At 33.3% G+C, this 24,720-nt stretch overlaps 4 protein-coding genes across 7 annotated transcripts in view; 2 read left to right on the top strand and 2 right to left on the bottom strand.

The window, feature by feature from the left end:
• The window catches only part of LOC145323130 (uncharacterized), an 87,324-nt gene extending 84,075 nt beyond the window's left edge, over window positions 1–3,249 (top strand). Inside the window, exons 20-22 of the mRNA XM_080165519.1 lie at window positions 402–435; window positions 996–1,074; window positions 3,133–3,249. Of these exons, the coding sequence (XP_080021645.1) occupies window positions 402–435; window positions 996–1,074; window positions 3,133–3,249 (230 nt within the window). The remainder of the gene's footprint in view (window positions 1–401; window positions 436–995; window positions 1,075–3,132) is intronic.
• Window positions 3,250–3,920: 671 nt separating this feature from the next.
• On the top strand, window positions 3,921–16,591 carry LOC145323129 (uncharacterized). Its single transcript, XM_080165518.1, has 8 exons — window positions 3,921–3,933; window positions 4,494–4,597; window positions 5,559–5,634; window positions 6,362–6,460; window positions 6,875–6,965; window positions 7,414–7,463; window positions 13,333–13,425; window positions 13,995–16,591. The coding sequence occupies exons 1-8, from the start codon at window positions 3,921–3,923 to the stop codon at window positions 14,072–14,074; spliced, it is 606 nt and encodes a 201-aa protein (XP_080021644.1). The 3' UTR covers window positions 14,075–16,591.
• LOC145322805 (cathepsin L-like proteinase) lies at window positions 8,771–10,260 on the bottom strand. The gene has a single exon (XM_080165080.1). It carries the CDS (start codon window positions 10,235–10,237, stop codon window positions 8,897–8,899), a length of 1,341 nt encoding a protein of 446 aa, XP_080021206.1. The 5' UTR covers window positions 10,238–10,260; the 3' UTR covers window positions 8,771–8,896.
• Window positions 16,592–17,325: 734 nt separating the features above from the next.
• Window positions 17,326–24,720, bottom strand: part of trio (trio Rho guanine nucleotide exchange factor) — a 453,505-nt gene continuing 446,110 nt past the window's right edge. For all 4 annotated transcript variants that reach the window (XM_080165076.1, XM_080165074.1, XM_080165075.1 and 1 more), the window contains exons 64-71: window positions 24,212–24,342; window positions 23,480–23,681; window positions 22,961–23,126; window positions 22,062–22,127; window positions 21,334–21,793; window positions 19,342–19,479; window positions 18,494–18,715; window positions 17,326–18,211 (exon numbers count right to left, since the gene is read on the bottom strand). In XM_080165076.1, the coding sequence (XP_080021202.1) occupies window positions 17,914–18,211; window positions 18,494–18,715; window positions 19,342–19,479; window positions 21,334–21,793; window positions 22,062–22,127; window positions 22,961–23,126; window positions 23,480–23,681; window positions 24,212–24,342 (1,683 nt within the window). In that variant the 3' untranslated portion in view covers window positions 17,326–17,913. The remainder of the gene's footprint in view (window positions 18,212–18,493; window positions 18,716–19,341; window positions 19,480–21,333; window positions 21,794–22,061; window positions 22,128–22,960; window positions 23,127–23,479; window positions 23,682–24,211; window positions 24,343–24,720) is intronic.

The following is a 24,720-nucleotide window of genomic DNA, read 5'->3' as shown; positions in this document are numbered from 1 at the left end:
TATCTTGGCTGCTAGATGAGCTAGAGGTAATATTTATTAGTTGTGTAGCTATTATAAATATGAGGTATGTATGTATGTGTCTATTCAAACTGTTCATATCTTGGCTGCTAGTCTAGCTAGGGGTAATATTTATAAGTTTAGCTGTTATATAGTATTTTCTGCCTTCATTCGGAATAAAGGTGGTTAAGATGGGTTCTTGAAAAAAATGAAATAAAATCGGCCATACCAATAAAGTTATTTTTGAACAAATACATCTTTAAATGTTAAAAAAAAAATAATATCTTACATTATATCTTCAATATAGGGCAATGAAAATAAAATGGACACACCGACGTCGAATAGAGATAACTTATAGAGTAGCTGGTTTTCTAAAGATGCATCATATTCTTTTTATTTTTTAGGTTATTATGTAAAAGTGGAACAATCAGAATCCAGGCATTTTAAATAATCAAATTAACTTCAAACTATACATATCTTTTGAGAGAAAAAGTATTCCAATAAAAATAATTTTCTGGTATTATCAATATTCGATGCTTATTATTCCTCTATTTTTATATTAGAGGCTGCGCCCCTAACGTATAGGGTTTTTTTTATTCTAAGGGGATTATTGAAAAATATCCTAAACCATCCCAAGAGTCAAATCTAGAATAGCCTTAAACCATCCTTTGACATATGTAAAGCTGCCATAAAATGTAGGACTTAATCGGCCCAGTAGTTAGAGAAATCTTAAGATACAGACAAAAAAAACTTTACTACTTAATAAAATAGAACTGGATGCTTCGCCCCTTTGACCACCTAATGACCTTTATAAAGACTACCTGAAAAGTAGTGCCAATCGAACCAGCATTTACCAAGATCTTAAGCTTTAGGCTAAAAAAAACATACATACCTATAGGATATCCTAACTCAAAGGGAAAAAATGATAATGTTAGATTTTTTCATGCTTCGCGCCAAAAATTATCAATGCACTTGTTTGGTTATTTGAAATTGTGCAGAGGATGGATACCCACCTACACCCTACACCTACATTCTAATAATAACAATAAAGAACAGGAGAAATCTTGGGGATTCAAGGTATTTAAGTGTAGCTGCGCTTCTTTATATAACTAGGGTGCATCAACGGATTTTGCATTACATGAATCTTACATCAAATTATCATTTATTCTAATAAAGTAAACCTTTTTGCGGGCTAAAATAAAGATCCACATCACCCCCCCCCCCCTACCCAATCCTCTCCCCTCCTACAGGATAAACAAACTGACCAATAAAAGACAGGGGAAATAGCAACCTAAATTGACGACAAACTTTCCCCTGTCATAATATCCACGTTATATTATACATCCATTGGTGCATCCATGTGATTTTTACCCTGGATTTCCTTTAAATGTCCAATGGTTATATAAATATATATATTATTAGTAAAAAGCTAATGAAATATTATTTTACGTATTAATATACTCTGTAATACTTCTGAAGACATCTAATTTTTCTTTATTTGTTAAACAATTGTTGTCCATTCTATATTTTCATTGCCAGTTAAATTATAACAGATGATTTTACTATGCGTCATTGCTAAAAATGGCAAAATTAGTAAATACAAAGTTTGCCGCTAAAATGAACCAATAAGGTGTCTCCTTGTCAATAGATGGTAGTGCGAATGGGGCGCTTGTCCAAGTTTACGGCATGGAGATCGCTCTGCTATGAGTACTACTTAAATTCTACTTTTACTGCAATACACATAGACATTCTCAGCGTCGGCTCGTCAGTGAAGAATGCTTTTTCCTTTTATTCCCACAAGTATAATACGAATTTGGTTGAACCCGTGGCAGTTAAACAAATACCCACGCACGGTATTATATTGCTTTTGGCTAAGAATAAATGGCTGGTTATGATGTTCGATCTATATCATATAAGTATATTAAGCACTTAAGAAGGAAGATGGTTTTATAAAGTGTATTTACATTACAAGTGAATCAGTTAAGTATGAAATATATACAGGATAGGAGGTAATAAACATAAGTAGTGTAGGACAGAAAAGTATCTTAAGTCCAAAGCATCTAATTGTGCATAGTGTTAGATCTCTAATATAAGACCTAGGCACAATTCATGCTAAGTACTAAGGAACCTAAATTTAAACTACAATGCATGCTAAATTAACTAAGATCATTACCTTTAAGCCAGGAGAAGAACTTAATAGTTCGAGAGTCAATGAATAACTGAGATATTTTAAGAAGTGCAAGTTATAACAACAACTATTTACCAGGATCTAAGTCCTTGTCTGTTTAATAAGGTGTTTGTATGTTAAACTTGTGACGTTAATGTAGCTATGGCTATAGGTATACTTAGTATTACATAATGGTTACATGATTACTTTAACAATAGATATAATGTTCTATATAAGCATATAACAATATTCAATCACATATAGATTACCATGATTAGGCTAGTATTACCCATATATGGTATTATATTGGTAATAATAGACTTGAAAATGCATAAAAATACATTAAAAGTGCCTACGGGCTGACCAGAGTAATTGTGTCTTGTGCCTGAAGTGCGCGTGATAATTACTATGGCCTGTCAATCATTATTTAGATCAAAGTTTTATATGGTGTTAAATTTATAGAGAATATAAATAAAGTGAACTAGATGCGAAGCATTTCTATAAGAATCTTGTTTGTACGTTCAAAGAATTTTGAAATTTGGATGTCGCATCTCCATAGACATCCAATAATATGCTGGGATTAGGCCTGATAGACTCTGATTGGTTCATTTTAGCGATATATAACAAAATTTGGAGTTGTGTCATCAATGCTAAAGTAGAGAATGAAATGTGTTCTACTACTGAAGTGATAAATAAGAAGATGATAGTAATTTATAGCATCGTATAAGAGACAGCTTTCTGCAGATAAAAAATAAAAAATTGTAAGATTATAACCAGTTTTGTAACATAAAGTGGCCAACGTCCCGGTCTAACAAAACTGGCATTATTTTTATGATTTTTATTTTAATATTCATGGAAAATTGTTTTAATACGATGCTATACCTCACCTCAGTGTGGCTAAGAACCTGTTCTAATCCAGTGGATATCAATCGTTTTCAAGCCATACTTGAATAATCATTCAATTATAGGTAAGGAGAGCCAGTGAAGGTCTGGATAGCAGCATAATGACCGCCAGAACACCAGCCTCGCTATCCACTCATCATGGCACCTCCCTCCTACCGTCATCAGGAATTTTTAACTTATGAACTTATGAAAATAATAACTAGAATACCCTGAAACCCCTCTCATTTTTAAAAAGTATTAAAGGGGGGTTTGTTTGTTTGTTTATTACTTTAGATCAGATTAGGTTTGGCTATATTTCAGCTTGTTTTTTCTTCCCCTAAATCAAATTATTCCTGGTTTAAGGGGGAAAAACCTCCATATTGGTTAAAGGAATAATTGTTCTTGGGATGTAAAAAAATCAGAATGGGGGTGAATCTTTTTTTGCAATTTGTTTACCCTTTGCCCCAATCAAAAACGTATGTACGCCCTTGAATTAAGCATAATTAAAAATTTTAAATGTTTGGAACATAGGGATAAAGATTCCGTACATCAAGTCTCCGAGCTTAATGGCATTTCCCACAGTTCCTGCGGATACTGATGTCACATCTTCAGGAATAATTCTTTTATTATTGGTTGAAAAGTTTAGACAAACACAGTTTTGAACCAATCAATTTTATTTCAGTCAAAGAATAGGATAACGTTGTTATAAAACTTTAGGTATCAGTGAGGTAAGTTGAATTTGAGTTGCCGATTGTGTACACAGTTTCCTCGGTGTTCCCTTATTCTATCTTAATATTTACTACTAGCTATATTTTTGAAAGATAGAATTTGTCCAAGCTTTATCAAAGGGAATTTAAGCAATAATTTGTTCGGGATGTTCCTACGTTGTGTTCCTTTTGGCCCAATTTGTGGATTGTTTATCTAAACTAACCAACAATTTAAAGAAAAGAATTATCAAATTATTGATTAGGATCTGCCCAATCGTTGACTGGACGTCCAGGTGTGCTTGCAGCTGAATTATGGCTGGCTGCGGACTCAGCTGCAAATAAACCTTTCAGGAAAACACTCACATAAAAATAACTAATAAGTTTCTAAAATTTTATGCTCTGCAGCTTGAAATGAATAAGATTGTTATAAACTTTTGGTGATTTCCCTCAAAGTTTTTGTCGAGCACTAATCCCTCCCCAACTCTTATTTTTTTAATAAGGAAAAAAAGGGGGTTAGTTTTTTTCCTGTGACTAAACCCTGTTAGAGGTCCTAACCCTAGGAGGCCTATACCTGCGTTGTCCTAAACCTGCGGGCTACCCTGACTTGATGTTATGAACAAACAAATGGAAAACTAACTCTCCCCCCTCTAAATTAATTAATTTATTTTTTAAACAGTTAGGAGGAAGGGGAGGGGGAGATTTAAACAACTTTGTTTTTGCTAAAATAAAGTTAGTGTGAGTGTTTTATAATCCCAGGTCTCGGTACCGATCCCTATCGCCGAAAGTTGGTCCTATCTGTGAAATCGGCGGCGCTGTGGATATTGATCCCGCCACGGGGCTTCAGGTTAATATCATATTTGCATCCAGGGATCTTAGGGGATAAGACAATGAACGATAAATTGATATAATTTGTACATTCCAAATGATATAAACAAAACTAACACTTCTGTAGATAAAAATCATTTGTTTAAAAGTTTGAACACTACTAGTTTGGAAGCACTGAATAAAATTCTAAAAAAAAGTACCCAAATTTTGTGATATAAATCTTTGGGAACAAGTGTGAATTACTGTATAATTTCTTCTCAAAGTTTGTATTTTGGCGTTGTATTAAGCAAAATACATACACCTGCTCTCCATTCAATGATTGTTTAAATGCCTGTATAAAGATTACTTTGTCGAATATAAACCAACTTAATGACCCGGTATGTTCGTATGTCCGTCTAATCCTCTATATACAGGGTGATTGAGAAAAAATTCAAACTTCAATAACTTTTTTATCTTTAGAGATTTTTTTTGCAAATAAAAAAGTTTTTTTTTATTTTTACTATAAGCTACGTTATTAAAGAAGATTTTTTACTGGAAATGCATTACAATCAAGAAATATGAAAAAATGACAAATTGCAGTTTATTAAAAATGCTTTTGTTGGGAGCTAAAAAGCATTTTACCTTTAACACTTTTCTTAGACCTTTTTCTGAATAAATATTGATTTTTTTTATACAAAATAGAAGATTTATCTTAATTTTTCTTGCATAACATTTTTCACATAAGACATTTTTTTCTGTATTCCTTCTGGGTGTTTAAAAAAATCAGAAAACTCACTTTATTCTGAATCACTCTGTATATAGGGTGGATGCTTTCTAACAAAGGAACACATGAAAATAATGATTTTCTTTCATAATTTATTTTGACTATCATTTTTTTATAATTTTTTTTCAAATGTATTCATATGTTTTACTAATTAGGGATTTTGTAATTGTTGTTTTGCCAGTATTTAATTTTTTTTTTATAAAATGTTATTTCCTAGGTTGAAAGTGTGAGTGGTCTAAGCAGCAACGGCGGAGAAACAGCTGATGACGATAGCTGTCCAGTCTTATCGCCAGGTATAATAAAAACAATAAAAACAGCTGATGACGACAGCTGTCCAGTCTTATCACCAGGTACAATAAAAAACAATAGATACAGCTGATGAGAACAGCTGTCTAGTCTTATCTCAGGTGTATTAAAAACAATAGAACAGCTGATGACGACAGCTGTCCAGTCTTATCACTAGGTATAATAACAATAGATACAGCTGATGACGACAGCTGTCCAGTCTTATCACTAGGTATAATAACAACAATAGAAACAGCTCATGACGACAGCTGTCCAGTCTTATCACCAGGTATAATAACAATAGATACAGCTGATGACAATAGCTGTAGAGGCTTAACACCAGGTAAAATAGAAAATATAGAAACAGATGATGACGACAGCTGTCCAGACTTATCCCCGGGTATAATAAAAAAACAATAGATACAGCTGATGACAATAGCTGTACAGGCTTATCACCAGGTATAATAGAAACTATAAAAACAGCTGATGATGACAGCTGTCCAGTCTTATCACCAGGTATAATAAAAACAAGAGAAACAACTGATGACGACAGCTGTCGAGTCTTATCACCAGGTATGACAGCATTGACGATTAACAGTGTCATGATGCTGTAAGGACTATTGCCTGATATTTGCGTCGACATTAAGTACAAGTCAACACCCCACTTCCAATGTTAGTTCTAAAAAAAAGAAAAAAATCGAAGCCCCCAAATTTAACAGAATGTATAAATTTTAGGATCTGAATACGGTGCTGAAGATGCTTTCTGCTCACCCTCCCCCAAGCGAAGCCCCGATGCTATGACCGGGACCAACTCATTCATGACCGGTACTAAAGGTAAAAGGTTTGGCCTCTGGCGCTTATAGATGGGCGCTGGGGTGTATCTACCTTTCTTGGACCCCTAAGTAAAAAAGAGAGTAATTACTCCTGGAAAGGTGAAGGTACCCTCCAAAGTTAAAAAACTTCCCGCGGCATATAAGAAACTTTACTGCAGTTAGCGAGATCTTTCACAGACACACAGAGAGATATACTGTTACTTTTTTATAAGGATTAAAGTATAGTTATTTATTGCATCGTATTATAGACAGCTTTCCGCGGATATTATAAATTAAAAGATTAAATCCATTTTTTTTTCTAATTTTCATTTAAGATTCGTGGAAATACAACATTGTAATTTGTTACTAAAACCATTTCTAATCCATCAGGTATTAATCAGTTTCGAATCCATATTGGAATAAATATTTATTTTAGTTGATTGTGTGTTTTCCCACCGTCTCTCCCCAACCACCTCACCACGTATAACTCCCAGTTCTTCTACCAAACATCTACCATCAAACTCAAGGAATTAATACTTATTTATTTTTTATTACTTGGATCTAAAACCAGATTATCATGTACTCTAATAAAGTGAAACTTGTAGCGGGCTAAAATAACGACCCCTCCCCTCTTACTTGATGAACGAAATGAATAATCAGACAGGGGTGAAATAACAACCTGAATTGACGACAATTTTTCCCCTGTCCATAATATCCACGTATATTCTACATCCATTTTTTATGATAATCAGACGAGAGTTTTTAATGAGGGTTATGTTAGTAAGTAATAGTAAAAACAAGGAGAAAGGGGACCAACAATTTATAGCCACGTTATCTTAAAAACTTTGGGCACTTTTAATTAACATAATTGGTTGGAATTAATTGGTAATGTATATCATTTTCTTATCAATTTAAAAAAAGAAAACATTACTGATTATTTTTATTAATTACTTATTTAAGTATTAATATTGCAAGATGTAACATATCACCAAATTCCTCACCAATAAGGATGGCTAGATTTCTAGGTAATTTGTTTTCATTTTTAACACACAAAGTAGTGTAGGGGGGAGAAAGTCACTAAAAAATCAGACACGTGACGTCATAAAATTGAGGGAGATGAGAGGAGAAGTGGAAAAGGAAGCCCCTAAAAAAGAGATGGATAATCCCTCATTTTTATGACGTCACCTGGCTGATTTTTGAGTGACTTTCTTCCCCTACAAAGTATGTTCTAAAAGCTTAGAATCCCTCACACTGTCTGTCTGTAATTTATTTACAAATACACATTGGGCGGGTTCATATCGGAATTAGACAAAGAGGGAATATGCAACGGATAAAATTAACCTTTAAAACATTTCTGACCGAAAAAGAATTTTAAAAAAATATAGTTTCAGAATGCGACCACTAAAAAATATATTTGATTACTTATTAATATGCAAAGACGACATTCAAATTTCATCTCATATTTTGAATTATGCCAAGAAACAGTAAATTAAGAATTTAAAATTCCTTTGAAAAACAATATTATCTATTTTACCAATCCTTAACTCCCTGACAAAACTAAATGAGGGAAATATGAAATACTAGCGGCTACGCCCCTAGAGGCCTCTAGAGGCACTTTAAATGTTTTTGTTTGTTAAAGTTAATTTTTTATGTACGATACCACCTTATTTGACGTTGAAGTCTCCCAGATTTTAAGAAAATTTTCAATTTTTTTGTCATTTCTTTTGGGAGGGTGGTAGTACCCTCCCCCAAAATAGTTAAAAACCTTCCCAGGACATATGAGAATCTACCCTGTTAAGGAGAACCCGATCGGTTCAGCGGTTAGCGAGATCCTTCGGTACACATAGACAGACACACAGACAGACACACATACAAACATCCTGTTACTTTAGTATAAGGATATGTGACACAATTACAGCCCAGAACACAACTAGTTACAAGGTGATAACACAGACAACATGAAATATTGGACTCAGTTAGGAAAACCAAGCCTTTTTACTATCTGTGTATTTTACCTTGGATAAAATATTTTGTCATATTTATCAATTTTAGTTCCTTTACAAAACAAAGGTCATAACATACATATTTATATTTATATTAATATAATCAATATTCTATTTGTACAATGTTTTTAACTTGAAATTTATTAATCTTTGCCTTAAAATTTCATGCTCCTTGCAATCTATAGAAAGATACTACTTAGTTACTAAGGTTATTACACAAAATGTTGAGGTTAACTATCCAATAATACAATGCAAAAATTGTAGATCAGTGGTATCAATACTGTATTGATACCACAAGTATATGTAAAACTATCAATAAAACTAATAGATGCAATTCTAAAATATATATTTTAAGATAAGAATCTAGAATCATTTATAACAATTCTGAAACATAGAAAATCAGAAAAATTCTCAAATATGTAATATGTATTTTATATTTAGTAATCATTCTAGATTTAGCATTTTCCACACGTAATCTTGCATCCCTCAGCAATATTTGCCTGAGAACAGTAGGCTCCCATTTCTCCACAGTTGGAATATTTGTCATAGCAGGTGTAGGATCTGGCTGGAGTCATACCTGCACACAATCCACAGGATTTCTTGCAGCCATCAGAAATGTTTGATTGCCAGCAAGAGGTTGCAGCCATTTCTGGACAGTTGGTGTAGTTATCAAAGCATGGAGCCTGGGTGGTCAATGGAGCATCAGTTGCTTTTGATGATGGTCCACACTTTATGACAGCAACATTGCTGCCAACACCACACATACCAACTCCACGCCTCAGCCTGATGAAACCATTCTCACCCCAGTTGTCTCCCCAGCTATTCTTGATCACCCAGTAATCAACTCCATTCTCAGTACCATATCCAACAACAGCAACAGCATGGTCAGTTCCACTTCCTGCAGGACATCCAGCAAAGATGCCTCCCTTGTACTCCATGAATGGTCCTTCAGATTTAACACTTGTGACTACAGCTCCATGTTCATACACTAGCTCCTTAAGAAGATCCTCATTAGCACTGTAGGAGTAGTAGGAGCCAGTAATTTCAGCACCTCTGTTGTAGGTTGGCAAGTTAGGGCAGGTCAGTCTGGGTTCAGTGTTAAGGTAAGGATATTGGGATTCATGAGCTAAGCCAAGCTTATTGTCTCCCCAGTATTTGATATAAGCATGAGGTGGAGCACCATCACATCCATCAGCACCATGCTTGCCATAACCACAATCAACAAAATGCTGTTCAGAATAATCTCCCATATCTCCTGACACTTTAGCAAAACAAGTCTCAACAGTAGCCATGCTTGAGAATGCAACACAGGAACCACACTTGAGCTGCCTTTTTACAGGGGATACATGTCCATACCTCCTAGAGTCATATTGAGAAGGTGCTGATCCACGCCTTAACATAATTTGCCTGAAGTAAGCCTCAGATGCTGGGTCAACACGTTCAGACTTCAAAGGATTCAACAGACCTCTACCTTCAGTAAAGTTAGTGATGGCACCAGCATGTTGTTGAACAAACTCATCATCAGGAAGATCAACATATTCATTGATAGCATCATACCAATCAATCTCTCCAGCCTCAAATTCTTTGTTGATCTCATGGATTTCCTTCTCATGTTCCTTAAGGGCTTCCTCTCTTCTCTTCAACTCTTCAGGGTCATCAGGAGTGGTCAAGTGGAAATATTCTTCAAACTCCTTTTCATCCATCTCATCAAGAGGATCAAGATCCATTGGGTTTGCATGTTGGCTAGCAACTAACGCTGCCAAAAATAGTTGGGCTAGTGCTGTGTTAAACAACATTGTGTTAACTCAGTATATGTCATCAGGAATGTGTCTTTTATACTAGAACAACAAGTGTTCAAACTAATCTGCGTAGAAATTTCCATAAGAATTTAAGAAAATGTTATTTCTATCTATAATATTCTTATAGGATTATCAATAGAAAGATAATAAAAAAAACTTTTTATTTTTTACATCCTTAATTATTGTGTTAAAATACTTTTAATGGTTTAGATTGCCCAGAATGTAAGTCCTTAATATAATATTTGTGTGTTTCTAACTATCATAAAGTTATTTTCTATATTTGTAGGTTAGTTTGTTTACCAGTAAAAGAATAGTACCTTACTTGTGTTGATGTACTAGTAACTGAGCAAAGTTAGGATAGATTTGAGATTGCTAAGAATTTAAAAAAGATAATTTAAGTTTATTCGATGCAAAAAAAAGTATCCTTGAAAATATCTTACAATATTTACAATTAATAATAAGTATTTGTTTAAGAAACACATGTAAAGTATTTTCTTAAGAAAACATATTGAAATATACTCTACAATTATTTATCAAGGTCAAAGAAAACAATTTACAGTGGAGTAAGTTAAAAAATACAACTTTTTTGGTTTTGGATTGTCTCAAAGATTTTTTACAAGAGTGGGAGTATAATGGATGGGTACAATTTTCTGCAACCAAATCTAAAGCACAAAGAAACTCAATCAAACACATAAAAATAGAATAGAATGTAGAGAAGAAGAAAAAACAAGCCTTCTTTTTGTATTTGCACAACATGTAATCTATTTAAATGGATATATTATTACTTGTATGTTACACCAGATTTTAATGTACTCTTAGAAACCTTTATTGACGTCAAATTTTTACCTTTCAATAGATCCAAATTCAATACCCATTTGTACGGATTATTTTACTCTGAATTAATCAGTGGTGTATCTGATGGGGGATGAGGGTTGAAAAAAATTGGTGCACAGATAACCCTCCCCCCACCCAATACATTTTGCTTTAAGGCTGGTGTAAAAATTTTCAGATAATGGGATTTGCACACCCCCTAAGCAAATCCCTGTGCACGCCACTTCTATTGATCTTTGTTGTTTGCTTAATATATTTTTTTTACATATGTAAATCTAGATTTTTCTTCTTATTATTCAAACCTCAATTTGTTCATCTATAATACAAAGTGGCTTGGTGTCTGTCCGTCCCTTAAGATCTCGGTAACCACTGATCCAGTCGGATTCTACTCTTCATGGTACATACCTATTGGTCCTGTGGTGGTTTTAAGCTATTTCATTGGGGTGGTACACCCCCAACCCCCCCCCCCCCAAAAAAAAAACTTTTCTGGGGAAACTACTTCACATAAATTGGCAGCACCAGAAATTTATTTTATATTTTGTTTTAATTACCTCATGGGGCAAAGCCCCTAGAGGCTAGGGTCGAAGCCGCTAGTTTTTAATAACTGATCAATTATCAAAAGCTAACTTATATAGTCATACTAGTATAGCGGCTGCACCACTAACACCTAGTGGAGGTTAGAGAATAGATATATCATATAATAGAATTAACATTATGATATGCAAAAAAGTGATCAACATACCCATGTCAATTATTTGATTATGGGGTTCTTCGTCATCTTGATAGGCCGGGTTCCTTGATAAGGTACCTGAATAAGTTGTTATTAGTAGAAGAACTATAACAGTTATACAAATGACAACAAGGATAAACCTATCTATGGAGGCTTATTTCATTCACCTTTATTCAATAATGAAAGGCATAACTCTTATTCAACCTTACTTAACATCAATAACTATCTTTAAACCATGGATTTTCTAACTGAGGGGAGGGTAATTAATTTCCATATGCCGGCGGACTAGGGCCTTCCCCCCCCCCCCCCCCCACCCTCCTTTTTATCAACTTTTAATTTACACATTTTGAATCTCTGTGCCTTTTTCTCATTTCTTTATAGTTTCAATAATATTATTTAAGTGTATATGAATTTTTAAACCTGTTTGAAGATTTGATGCTGTATAATGCATTCTTGAAAGTGTTAAATGGCTATTTTCTATTTTCTGACAATTACAACAACAATTTTTAACTAATAAATATCCAACCATATTGTTGAATGGGAATTAAAGAAGCATATTTTTATCTTTCCTTTATCCAAGAAAAATAAAGAAGTTTCTCGTATTCATTTGAATCCGGTGGATAGGAACCGGTTCTCATGAATACAAAAAAACTATGTCTAGCAACGTATTATATCCAGTTTTCTACGAATATAGAAATGTACAATCATAAGATTAAAACTAGTTTTTTTAGCCGGTGCCTTGTAGAGGTTTTTAGATTTTCTCAGGCTAGGAACGAGATTTTTTGAAACGGTCAAAAGTTCCTGATTCTACTCCTCAATGCCTTTCCTGGAAGCACCATGAAGCCATAGTTCTGATTCAATAAATTTTTGACTCCCATTTACAAATAGCTATACAATTGAATGTCTGGTCGTCAGCGGTTTTTAAACTTAGGATAAATTTTAAATCATCTAGAGGTGTATTACACTCATACAAATCATTTGCAGATCCCCGCTTTGGCCTCAGAAAAAAAAATTCCAAAATCGACCCACCCTAATACACATGTAACAATATTAGAGTATATAGTATTAGAGTGGTCTTAGAATCAAAGCTGCTAGAGTATATCCTATCCAATAATATGTAGTAGTAAGATATTTTGTCTGTAGCGAAGGATTTCGTAACCTCTCCCGCCTCTCCTAGAGACTAGGGGTGAATCAACTAATTGTTTATATATCCCCTTTTTTTCTTGCCTATTTTTTTAATATTCATGGATTGGGAGATCTGCAAGATAATTATTCAATAATTTCCCCTCCATTTTCAATATGAAATTAAATCTTTGGTACAGAATTAAAATTATTTCGGGTAAGAAATGGGGATAAATCAATCAGAGCACAATGGTTGTCATTGGATAGAAGAAAAGTCAGCCACTTATTAGCTTTCAAATTGTTAACACACACGAACAGAAGGACATTTAGAATTAAAGTTTTTTTTACTAAAAAAAACAGCTTCAGCTAACAGTTGCCAAATTAAAATAAAAAACTTTTAATGTTTCAGGGTCGCCATGTGAAAGTCCTAGCTTGTCCCTGAAGCACTTGTCCCGCAGGAACACGGTTGCCAGCTCTCCAGAATGGTCACCTGCCTCCAGGAATATTGTTTAGATAATAGAATAATACATGAGACAAACAGAGGGGGTTAATGGATGTAAATATAAAAGCCTGTTCTTAGATTGGTTAGCTTAAAATTGTTGGGTGGAAGGGTTAGATTAAATACTAGATTTTTATGATTGATTTTAGATGATAATTGTAATTTACTAGAATCTGCTTTCTAAGATTAATTAATTATATTCATACTAGCGATTTCGCTCCTGCATTCAAATAGGTAAGAAGGTGGTATAAAAAAGACTAAAACCATCTCAAATCTAATATTTAAATACCCTAAAGTAGGACCTATCTGATGGTTCCCAAAAAAGGAGAACTCAAAACCTAAGATCAGTAGTTATTAAAATCATAAGCTTCAGACAAAAAAAAAACATACTTCTTTAAATATTAATAGGATTTACCCATTAAACCATGATAAAAATAAAAAAAGGAAGGTAGGAAGCTTTTCAACCATTGATTTGGATCTCAAAGAGGATAAATACCAATATATTGTCCATAGCCTTATCCCTGATAATTATACTAACATATTATCTTAACAATTCTTGTTACGCTACAGGACAAATCTATTGAGTAACTCTGAGCTATCAAGTCCATCTCTGATCCTACACAACGAGGAAGGAGATCAAACAAAACTTTAAATATATACAGAGTAGCTGCGCTACTAAAATTATCATGTTTTAATTACCAAAAAAAATCAGTGATCATGTTTGTAGTGATTGTGAAAAATATAGCATAAAGTGATGTAAATAGTGGATAAGGAGCCATTGTTCCTACGCGTGATTGGTGGATTGAAAGTCACTTGTTTTTCAAAAGAATAATCAGTAAATTAAATTAAACGGTGATACAATATAAATCTCAAGATAAAGCCTATGAAATAATCGCTTAAATGTGAAATATGATTTTGTGAACAAAAGTTAAAGAAAATGTTAATAAAATGGACAAAAGGAGGTTTTAAGATCAAAATAGTTTGATTAAAAAGTATTTATTTATATAAAGATGCCAGGTTGAAAAAATTTCTTGTTGGTCCTTTTATTGGTCCAGCCAAAATTTGTCTTCATTAAATAAAAGGCTTGCAAAATAATATACATACATATAAGGTGTCAAACAGAACTCCATTTTCTAGTTTTACGAGAAAACCCATAAAATTAAAGTTTTCTCTGTAAAATATTACATCAAATTCATTTCAGGTAATCTTTATATACCCATTTCTTGTCAATTATTGTATTTTAAAGTTATTACAGAAGAAAACGAAGCATTTTCAAACCATGCACCTATCAGTAAGCCACATTTTTAGACATATAAATAATACACATGAAATAAATTTGATGTTTTATTTTACATGGAATATTTTTTTATTTCTATATTTGTCGAAATAATAAAAGTTTCTTTGACACCCTGCGGAAAAAAATATTACATATTACTGTTAAATGTTGTCAATGGGCTAAATCCTATAAAATTCCTATGCTAGCTGAAGTTTTATGTGTAAGGCTAAGGGAACCCTAACACCCAGGTTAGCCTAGAAAATTTATAGGATTTAGTCTAATGTTATTGATCTCTAAAAGTGAAAATTATATTTATACAAACTATGGTACACAAATCATATTATTTATAATTTAAAATGTTTTTTTTAAAGGTATCTTTATTATACAGGGTGAGTCAGAAAAAACTGAGTTTTCCGATTTTCTGATACAACCAGTAGGAATATGGAAAAAACAATTATAGGTTCTTGTTCTCTATAAAAATATACATTAAACTTAGAAAAGATGTTTTTGAATATCTTTGAAAACAACGGCGCTTTTTTGAGCATAAAGATTTCAAAAAGTGTTTGTGATGAATTTTTCGGCCTTTATTTTGTACTTTTTAGGTAGATTTACTTATAATAAAAAATATCTACCATTCTAAAAAGATAAACAAACATATTTTTTGATTATTAAAATTTTATTCAACAGATTGTAAATATTTAACATCTTAAAAATACAATTTTTCTAAATTAAATTATCACATTATAAATCAAACGTTTTGTTGTAATCTATTGTTAAGATTTAATACCCCATGACTGGAAAACCAGCTCATGACCAAACATATTTCATCTTGTTACCTAAATTCCTCCCCCCTCCCCCTGAATTTCCTCTATATTTGGTGCAAGACTGGATTTAATCTCCAAATTTCTCCGCCCCCTTTTGAAAAATTATACTTGTGTGTTATAATCCATCATAATAACTTCATTTAAATAGGGTAGGGTTTCTAAAAGGCATTTTATTTTAAAAATTCAAACCTTTAGAACTTTTTTATCTTAAGAGATTTTTTTGTCAAATAAAAAGGTTTTTTTTCTTTTCACTATAAGCAACGTTATTATAGAAGATTCTTTTAAACCACATGCATCACAATCAAGAAATATGAAAAAATGACAAATTGCAGTATTCTAAAAATGCTTTTGTGAGGAGCCAAAAAGCATTTCACCTTTAAAACTCATTAAAGTCCTTTATTAGACCTTTTTCTAAATAAATATTGAAATTTTAAGATTTTTTTATACAAAATAGATGAGTTATTTTAATTTTTCTTGATCAACATTTTTCACACAAGGCATTTTTTGACACCATACACCTATCATAGAGGCCGCATTTTAAAAGATAATGAAAAACACCTTTTACAAGTTTGATGTGCTTTTGTACAGAAAACAAAGACATATAATTATTTTTTCTGTATTCCATCTGGTTGTTTCTGAAAATCGAAAAACTCAGTTTTTTCTGACTCACCCTGTACAAAAAAAACAGATTTGAATTTTATTGAAGTTTTAATTATAGTTGTTTTTGTGTTGCCTTTAAATTCTTAGTTTTGATTTTAGTTTAAAAATTATATATTCATCAAATTGTTTAAGTGGCATTTTAATTCTTAATTTACTGGATAGATCTCCAAAAACTAAAAGCCTTATTTGGTACCTTATTATTTGCCCCTAGTGGCTTGTTACAAAGCCACTATTTTTTGGTTCATTTTTGCACTTTCTAATGCTTAAACTCATTTTATTCATTTGTACAATGACAAAATTTCTTTAATTTCTCATTGTTTTTTTAAATTATTTTGATTCTGATACATTTTACATGTTAAATTTTATTGATTTGTGATTTGAAATGCTTAATAAATGTGATTGTTAGAAACATGTTAGTTTTCATAAGATTTAAGGAGGAAGGGTACATAGGAATGTAAATTATACTGGCTACAAACTTTAAAATTAAAGGAAATTTATTTACTTTTGATTGGCTGCAAAATGGCAGCGTAAATTTTTTTTTATCCTTGATTTTGATTCATAGAAGAGGTAATTTTGATTGTCATAATTGGAGGTGTATATAAATTTTGTCAACTAGTTTAAAGTACCTAACTTCATTTGCTATATTAAATCATTTTTGTAGAAAGCCCAATTTTTATATATTTGCCCCATTGTGTATACTGAGATAATTTTCTTTAAAAATTGTTTTCCATGACTGCCAAGTTATTTCTTTCTTTTTAAACAAATCTCGTTAAAAGTTTTATTTATTTAATCCCATGCTAATTTTTATCTTTTTTCCATAGTTTTACATCTTTCTCTCAATCCGTGTTTTAAATGTTATTTTTTGAGGCTAGGGGTGAAGCAACTAGTATTAATACACAGTATAACGATGTCTGTCAGTATATTCGGAACTGATTGGGCTCTGCTTTACAGGGAATAGTTTTAGGCTATATTCTTGAGAGAGGGGTTGGGGTGAAATTCAACACCTCAAAATCAACAAGCAATACTGATTAAGTGTTGAGCCTCTATATGCTAAGGGCAAAGCCACCAGTTTGTTGCAAAGCACGGTTTGCCATGCGGTCATACTCTAATTATAAAGTAGCTGTGATGATAAAAAAATGAAAATTAAATGAAAATAATTTATTTTGGAAGAATACTGTCATCATCAAATACAAAATATTTATGACTAGGATACAATAAGCTCATTTCTGGCAGGGGTAGGGGAGGTGGAACGTGAGAAAAATACCCCTATAGTACCAATACCATTTGGGGATTATACCTATGCGTAATTGGTTAATTTATAGTCACGTTTTACCCCCGTAACCCTTGCCTTACATTTATTTAAGTATTTACATTTACTAAAAAAGTAACATAGTTATCATTGAAATCATTTAAAAAGATTTCAGCTACATCTTCATTTTTACATCAGTAAAAGTTAGGATTATCTATAAATAAAATCATTTTATTTTTGAGATTCTTTGCTGTTGAATGTACATAAATATTATGTAAAATTTTAATTAGGTTTGAAATAAGTTAGCTGTTCTAATTCTATGTTTGATTTTTCTTTGGTTAATATAAGTAAAAAGGTTATTTTTAGGTATTAAATGTCTTTTCTATTTAAGTTATGAAAAAAGGTAATTTTTTATACATGTAATTTTAATAATATTACAAAAATTATAAAAAATTTTCATTAAAATATTTAAAGATAAAAACTTAGGGTTTATTCAGATTAGCGGCAGCGGTTCTGGACGAATTCGCCAGCCGGCGGCGGCGTGTGTTGAAATACGACAAATGGCGGGAGGATATAGAATTGGCGGGCGACAGCCGCAGCCAGGAAGACGTGAGGCAGGCGGGCGCGGACAGACGCACCGCAGGGTCCAGGGTTAGGAGGCGGATAACCAGTTCTCTGCCGAGGGTACTGCACGTACACTCGTCAGGAAATGAGAATACACAGTTCTGAATGTTGGACAGGGTTTGCTCAGGGCTCTCATCTAGAAACGGCGACATTCCACTGAAAATAGAATTTTATAATCATCAAATCTCATATAGTTTTTTTTGAATGAGGATGATTGAAATTAAATATGAAAATTAGATAAAAATATTTCAAAAATTTGCATTATATTACTAAAATTCTTAATTCTATGAAAATTTTGAAGAAAGAAGTTTTTTTATCTACTCTAAACCAATTTTGCCCCCCAATTCTTCTACCAGTCAAAGTAACAGTGCCACGTATAAAAAAACGTATTTTCTTTGTTAATGTAAGCACAGCATAAAAAAAAAATTTAAGACTAACCTTAATAGAACAAAAACCAGAACTCCCAGGGACCACATATCCGAGTGGGTGCCCACCTCGCCCCTTCCTCCCTCTAGGCACTCGGGAGCCAGGAACTCGGGGTCAGCCAGGTCGGGACGGTCACTAGCATGGTGTGATCCCAAGGGTTGCAAGGTTCTAGCCTCCCCAAAGTCAATCAACTTAAGGGTGCGGTGATCAGATTCTAGCATCAGGTTTTCTGGCCTAAAAAAGAAAATATTCTAAAAATTCTTTGAATAATATTTTTGAAGCAGCTAATAGTGCCTAATAATAATTACGTCATAAAATACAAATGACCAATGATAGTCCAGTAAACTTATTACCATTGGTAAATTACGATGTATACTGGCGTATCATTGGTCATTTGTATTGTGTGATGTCGTTTCAAGATTAAGATGTATATTGTCTAAGTTCAATCAAATGTCAAAATATTAGCAACAAGAGAATATTCAAATCCTTTAACATTTTCTAGATTAGAGTAGGAGTTGGGTTTTAATTGGCGCCCTTACATAGATATTAAGGAAACTCTAACTTCTAGACTAGTCTGAAAACGATTATTGGATTTGGAAAAATGTCCAAAGATGTGCCTTAAATCTTCAAAAGGTTTTGTATTTTTTGATTATTTTCAGGTATGGCTATGAAATTGATTAATGCCCGCTGGATTATAACCGGTACTAAAAATCATGCATAGTAAGCATCTTAGTACAGACAATTTTCCAGGAACAATGAAATAAAAATCATAAGATTAATACCAGTTTTGTTAGACCTGAGGGGCCTCGGAAAGCTGTCTATAATGCGTTTCGGTAAATAACTATTATTTAAAATCTGACCTGATATCTAGATGAACAATAGAGCTGGTGTGAATATATGCCAGGGCAGACAGCAGCTGAACAATATATCCACAGACACTACTCTCAGAGTAGCTCGGCTCCTCACACAACCATTCCAAGAGGTTATACCCGCTCACCCTGAAATAAAATAAAACATTTTCATTTTCATTCTAATCCGGTGGATAGGAACCGGATCTCATTATACTCAGCTGTGAGTATCAATATATTAGAGTACATAAAAATCTTGTGCAACATCCAAGTAATATTATATCGATTGTGTTATGATTACTGTTTAATGGCAGTGTTATATAATTTAATATCAATTACTTGAATATAATATCAACTATTATAACTATAATTAAGCAATATAATATGTAGTGTAATTAGGAACAGGGATCTTAAGGGATAAGACAATAAATTGATGATATGCAAAGTACCCTTTTGTAGATTAAAATTATTGGTTGAAAAGTTTGAAACCACTAGTTTGAATTAACCAAACAAGATTTGATAAAAGTACCCAAAGTGTTGAAGCCACCATATGAGGGAACGTGTTTTAAAACTTTGGGTACTAGTAAAGCTAAACGTCTACTGTCCCCTATCTCCCTGAATTAAAAATATATATGTGCTCAAAAGAACGTGTCCTAACTTTTGTGAAATTTCTTTTTTTTAAATAGCTAGTCGGTGCTTTTAGTAAGTAGTAGATGTAAAATTGATCCATAGAATTTAGATATGCAATGCAATCGGTTTTTATTGAAGAGCTTTTATTTTTGAAGTAATTTAAGTTTTTTATTTAAAAATAAGTTGGTTTTAAGGTACTAAAACGCAACAAAAAAGAAGAATATTGTCATTATGAACAAAAATAGTAAGATCTTTAATTTTACACCTAACTTTTTAAATTTTGTTGAGTAATTATTGAAAAAATCTATTTTGTTGATGCCCGGTGAATCAAAACTTTGAAGTTGGGAGCTCGTCACGAATGGGTTAAACAAAATTCACAAAAGTTCGGACAAGTTCTTTTATAATTATTCTATCTATTAATGTAATTTAAAGCCCGACATCCCTTACAATGTCTGTATGCGTGTTGGTATACAACGCAGGCATATTAAAATAGGAATAAATGTGTCAATTTTCATATCATCTCAAAAAAATATGTTCTATGAAACAGCTTTATTTTAAGTTAAGAAAAAAGGTATTATCAGTCTATTTTTGATACTACGTTTTCTTTTAGTCTTTTTTTTATCAAACCATTTATTATTTTCTAAAATAAGCGGTCTAAGGGGAAGGGGGTGGATCTGAGGGCTCCAAGTGATATTACAATTTTATCTATCTATCTTTCTCATTTCCATGTAGCTATATGAATACAAATTAGACTATTATTTTCTTAAATTCCTTTTCCACAGAGAATATGAAACAAGGATGTAGTGTCTGAGGAAAAACTACTACACATCTAACTTTTCAGCTAGTATAAATGACCAAGAATCTTAAAGAGATAAGACAATGAACGATGAAATGATTACACCCTCATTTATAAAAAATTACCCCTACTATATAGATTTAAAAATATTAATTAAAAAGTTTTGACACTGTCATTTTGTACCAACCAATATACATTTAAAGCAAGTTCCCAATTTGAATGTGATTTTATGTGATTGTTATCAAAAATACAATGATTGGTTGTTTGCATTTATTTATAGTTGGTCATTCCCTTTTGTCCCTGATTAATAAACGCTCTCAGATTACAAATTGTGGTTGATAGAAACCAAACAGGGATACAAGGGTAGATAAATGGAAGATGGATCAATCTTTATCCCAAAATTTTAAATATAAACGAAAAAGACAAATAAAATTATTACAATATTACAAAATTTTGATATTTGGTTCACCTTATTTAAAAATATAGTCTTTTGAGTAAGATTAACACCAACTGACGAGCTAACGTACGGACAAAATCTATTTGTAGAATAGCTATGACACTATAATATAAATACTTACAAATCCATGACAATTGCATCGCCATTCACCGTTGAGAAAATGCCGCCAGCGCCCACAATATTGGAATGCCTGACGCGCGCCAACAGCCCATGCTCCCGCCTCGCCTGCTCGCGCGACCGCCGCCGCTGGTTGAGAAACTTTACCGCCACCTCGCGGCCGGTCAACAGCTCCTGACACCGCCGCACAACGCTGAAGCGCCCGCGGCCCAACTCCTCTAGCTCGATATACTCGTTTTCAAAATTTGTGCTCACGACTGCGGATGTTTTGGCCGCCATGATGCCGCTACCGTTCAGGATTGCAGAGGTCTCACCGCCGACCGTCTTGTGCCGCACATTTACGTCGGCGTAATGCGGGATGTCGACGAGAGGAATTGTGAGGGGTGGGGAGGGTAAGGAGGGCTCTGAATCTGGGGTACTACTGCTTGGGGAGTATGACACTACGCGGAAACTATACGTTTCACCTAAATCAAAATTTGAATTTATTCATGTTTTTTAAACATATTATTTTAAAAAATTAACAAAATTAATATAAATACGGATATTTTGTACAAAAATAGCAAATTATTGGCTATAGAAATTCATGTATTAATATGAAGAAAATCTTTAGACATATTTATAGCAAATTAATAGTTTTGTCAATTAAGTTGACACACAAACACACACATACAAATACACATATACACAAACACACACACACACATTCAAAGAATAATTAAAATGTAGACCTACCTTGAATTAAATTGTCGAGGGTAGTTTGATGTTCTTGTATTCCAGTTCGCAGTGTCTCCCATTTACCTAGAAAAAGTTGATCTCTTGGATACTTGATGTTACATGTTGGGGGGGGGGGGGGGGGGGGGGAAGCAGAATATACATCTAGGAAAAAAACGGGGGGAAGGGGAACGCATGGATCTAAATGATTTAAATCTCCAATGATGATAAACAAAATTACCCGATCTGTAATTTAAAATCATACATTTACAAGTTAAGACACTAACTAATCTAAAATCTACAAAAGTACCCAACATTTTTGAGCTAACGATTATAAAACCTTGGGTACTCGTGTACCTTTATGATTTGATCCTTTGTCTCTTCACCAATTTGTAGATGACATTTAATTATGTTCCAAACACTCAACAATAATTTGAACTGTAAACTTAACAAATACTAGAGGCTGCACCTCTAACATATTGGAGGGAGGACAGTAAAATAGCCTGAAACCATCTCAAAACCTTTGTGAAGCTATCCTATATTGGTAAACTTCGGATCAGTAGTTATTTAGGTCTTAACGGACAAATCCAAAAACATTACTACCTTATATGATAGGAATATAGACATTGAACTGTAAATTACACTGATAACCAAAGTTTAATAAACCAGTTTTCTTATTCGTAGAATCAAAAACTTTGGCCACTTTTATTTAATTTTGATTGGATGGTTCCAAATAAGTAGAGCTTAAACTTTTAAACTACTAAATGTAATCTACAGAAAGCTGATTTTGTTTATCATTATTGGGGATGTGTGTATATAAAGTCTTATCCCCAAAATTATATATATGACGTAATAATATCAAAAATTCAAAAATAATTAAATTTTTTTTTTAAAGATCCCCTATGGGTGAAAACTCTTACCTATGGCCAGCCTGCAAGCCTCTACTCTGTACAACCTTTGTTTGTTTGTGTGTGTCCTGCTGGTGCCAGAACTGCCAGATCCAAGTGTACAGCTGGACTCGTCACCTCCAGAAAAGGTATTACCAGTGGCCTCCCAGGTTATTACAGCTATGGTGCCGCGTAGATCCTGATTATAATAATTATCAATGCATATTAAAGAGAGAGGGAGAGAGAGAGAGAGAGGTAATTTCCCTCAAAGTGCCCATCGAGCAATGACCCCCAACCTTTTAAAAATAAAATGCAAATAGTGGATTGCATTTTTGCAGTGCCTAACCTAGCAGGGCACGAACCTGCGCTACCCAGTATCCACTATAACCTAACATTTCAAAATGAGCATAAAGGACATACAACCAGAAGAAAATCCTAAGGTTTTAAATATCAGTTCCTTTAACTTTCTTGATAATGGAAACAACAAAGATAAAATTAAATAGTACAATTCATCTCAAATCATCTTTTCCTGTCAAATTATAATTTTATTACCTGGATCCTGGGCTGTGAAGGAGGTACAGGAACCCTGGACACTTCTAGCACAAGCTTGACTGTCCTGCCCGCTGCAGCAGCTGTCCCACCCAGCCCTGTGGCAGGTGTCCCACCCGTACTAGCTGTACATGTGTATTCACCAGAGTCTGACAGCTGGCAGGATTCTATGACCAGCCTTGCACCGTTATCTTTCAATGTAAACCTAAAAAAATATAAATGTCAGAAGAAGTGTCATTTCTTATCATCTCTAACATTTAGTGATTTGACACAAAGCGCCTGTTGTGCACATATTATCCCCCTACTCCCACTTTGTTTCGAAATAGATTAAAAATAAGGATGGAAGTTTTCTATGCTTAAATACCTAAGTACCCTAACCTAACCAGACCTAAAGTAATAAACAAACAAATAAAAAAATGCTCTCTCACTTTATTTTCCAATAATTCAAATATGGGGGGGGGGGGGGGGTTGTAGTTGTAAGTGTTCAACAAGGTACTTAAGTGAAATCGCTTTACATTTGATTATGTCTGTGACTTAACAGAAATAGAATGAAATAATAGTTATTAATAGGTACGGGCTAAAAAAATCTTAATCTTATGATTGTACATTTTTATTTTCGTAGAAAGCTGGATATAATACGATGCTGGACATAGTTTTGTCGTATGAATGAGAACCGGTTCCTATCCAACGGATTCGAATGAATACGAGAAAATTAATTACAGTGACTAATCCTACCTGTTACTGTCAGCTGACAATATTTCTGTACCCGCAGGCGACTTCCAGGTCAGAACAGGTGCGGGTAGCGAGGACAGCTTTGCTGTCAGAGTGGCGGGGGCGTGCAGGATGGCGCGCTCTCCTACCATTACCTAGGAGAGAGAAAACTAGTAACTTCACCCATAAAAAAAAATATTGTCATTCTATCGATATGAAATCTTAAGGATTACTCCCCCCCCCCCAAGAAAAAAAATAAAAAATGGGCTTTGTAATTCCTCAAGTGCCTCTAGAGACCTCTTGGTATGTTATTGAATATTGTATTCAAACTTTATTTAACAAATAATAGACAAGTTTCATATTTTCTGAAGAAAAAACTAAAATTCATTATTTTGTGTTTATTCAACATGAATATTATTTCATTGTTGTGAATCAGGGAGGGAGGGGTCATTGGACTGTAAATTACACTGGTACCCATAGTTTATTGTTCATTGGTTGGCTTATATACTTTGAGTACTTTTATTAATTCCTGT

This window comes from Acartia tonsa, chromosome 6 (genome assembly GCF_053477335.1).
Source record: "Acartia tonsa isolate MP-2025a chromosome 6, ASM5347733v1, whole genome shotgun sequence".
Taxonomy (NCBI): domain Eukaryota; kingdom Metazoa; phylum Arthropoda; class Copepoda; order Calanoida; family Acartiidae; genus Acartia; species Acartia tonsa.
Note: the sequence above shows the minus strand (reverse complement) of the source record. Positions and strands in the feature narration are given on the sequence as shown.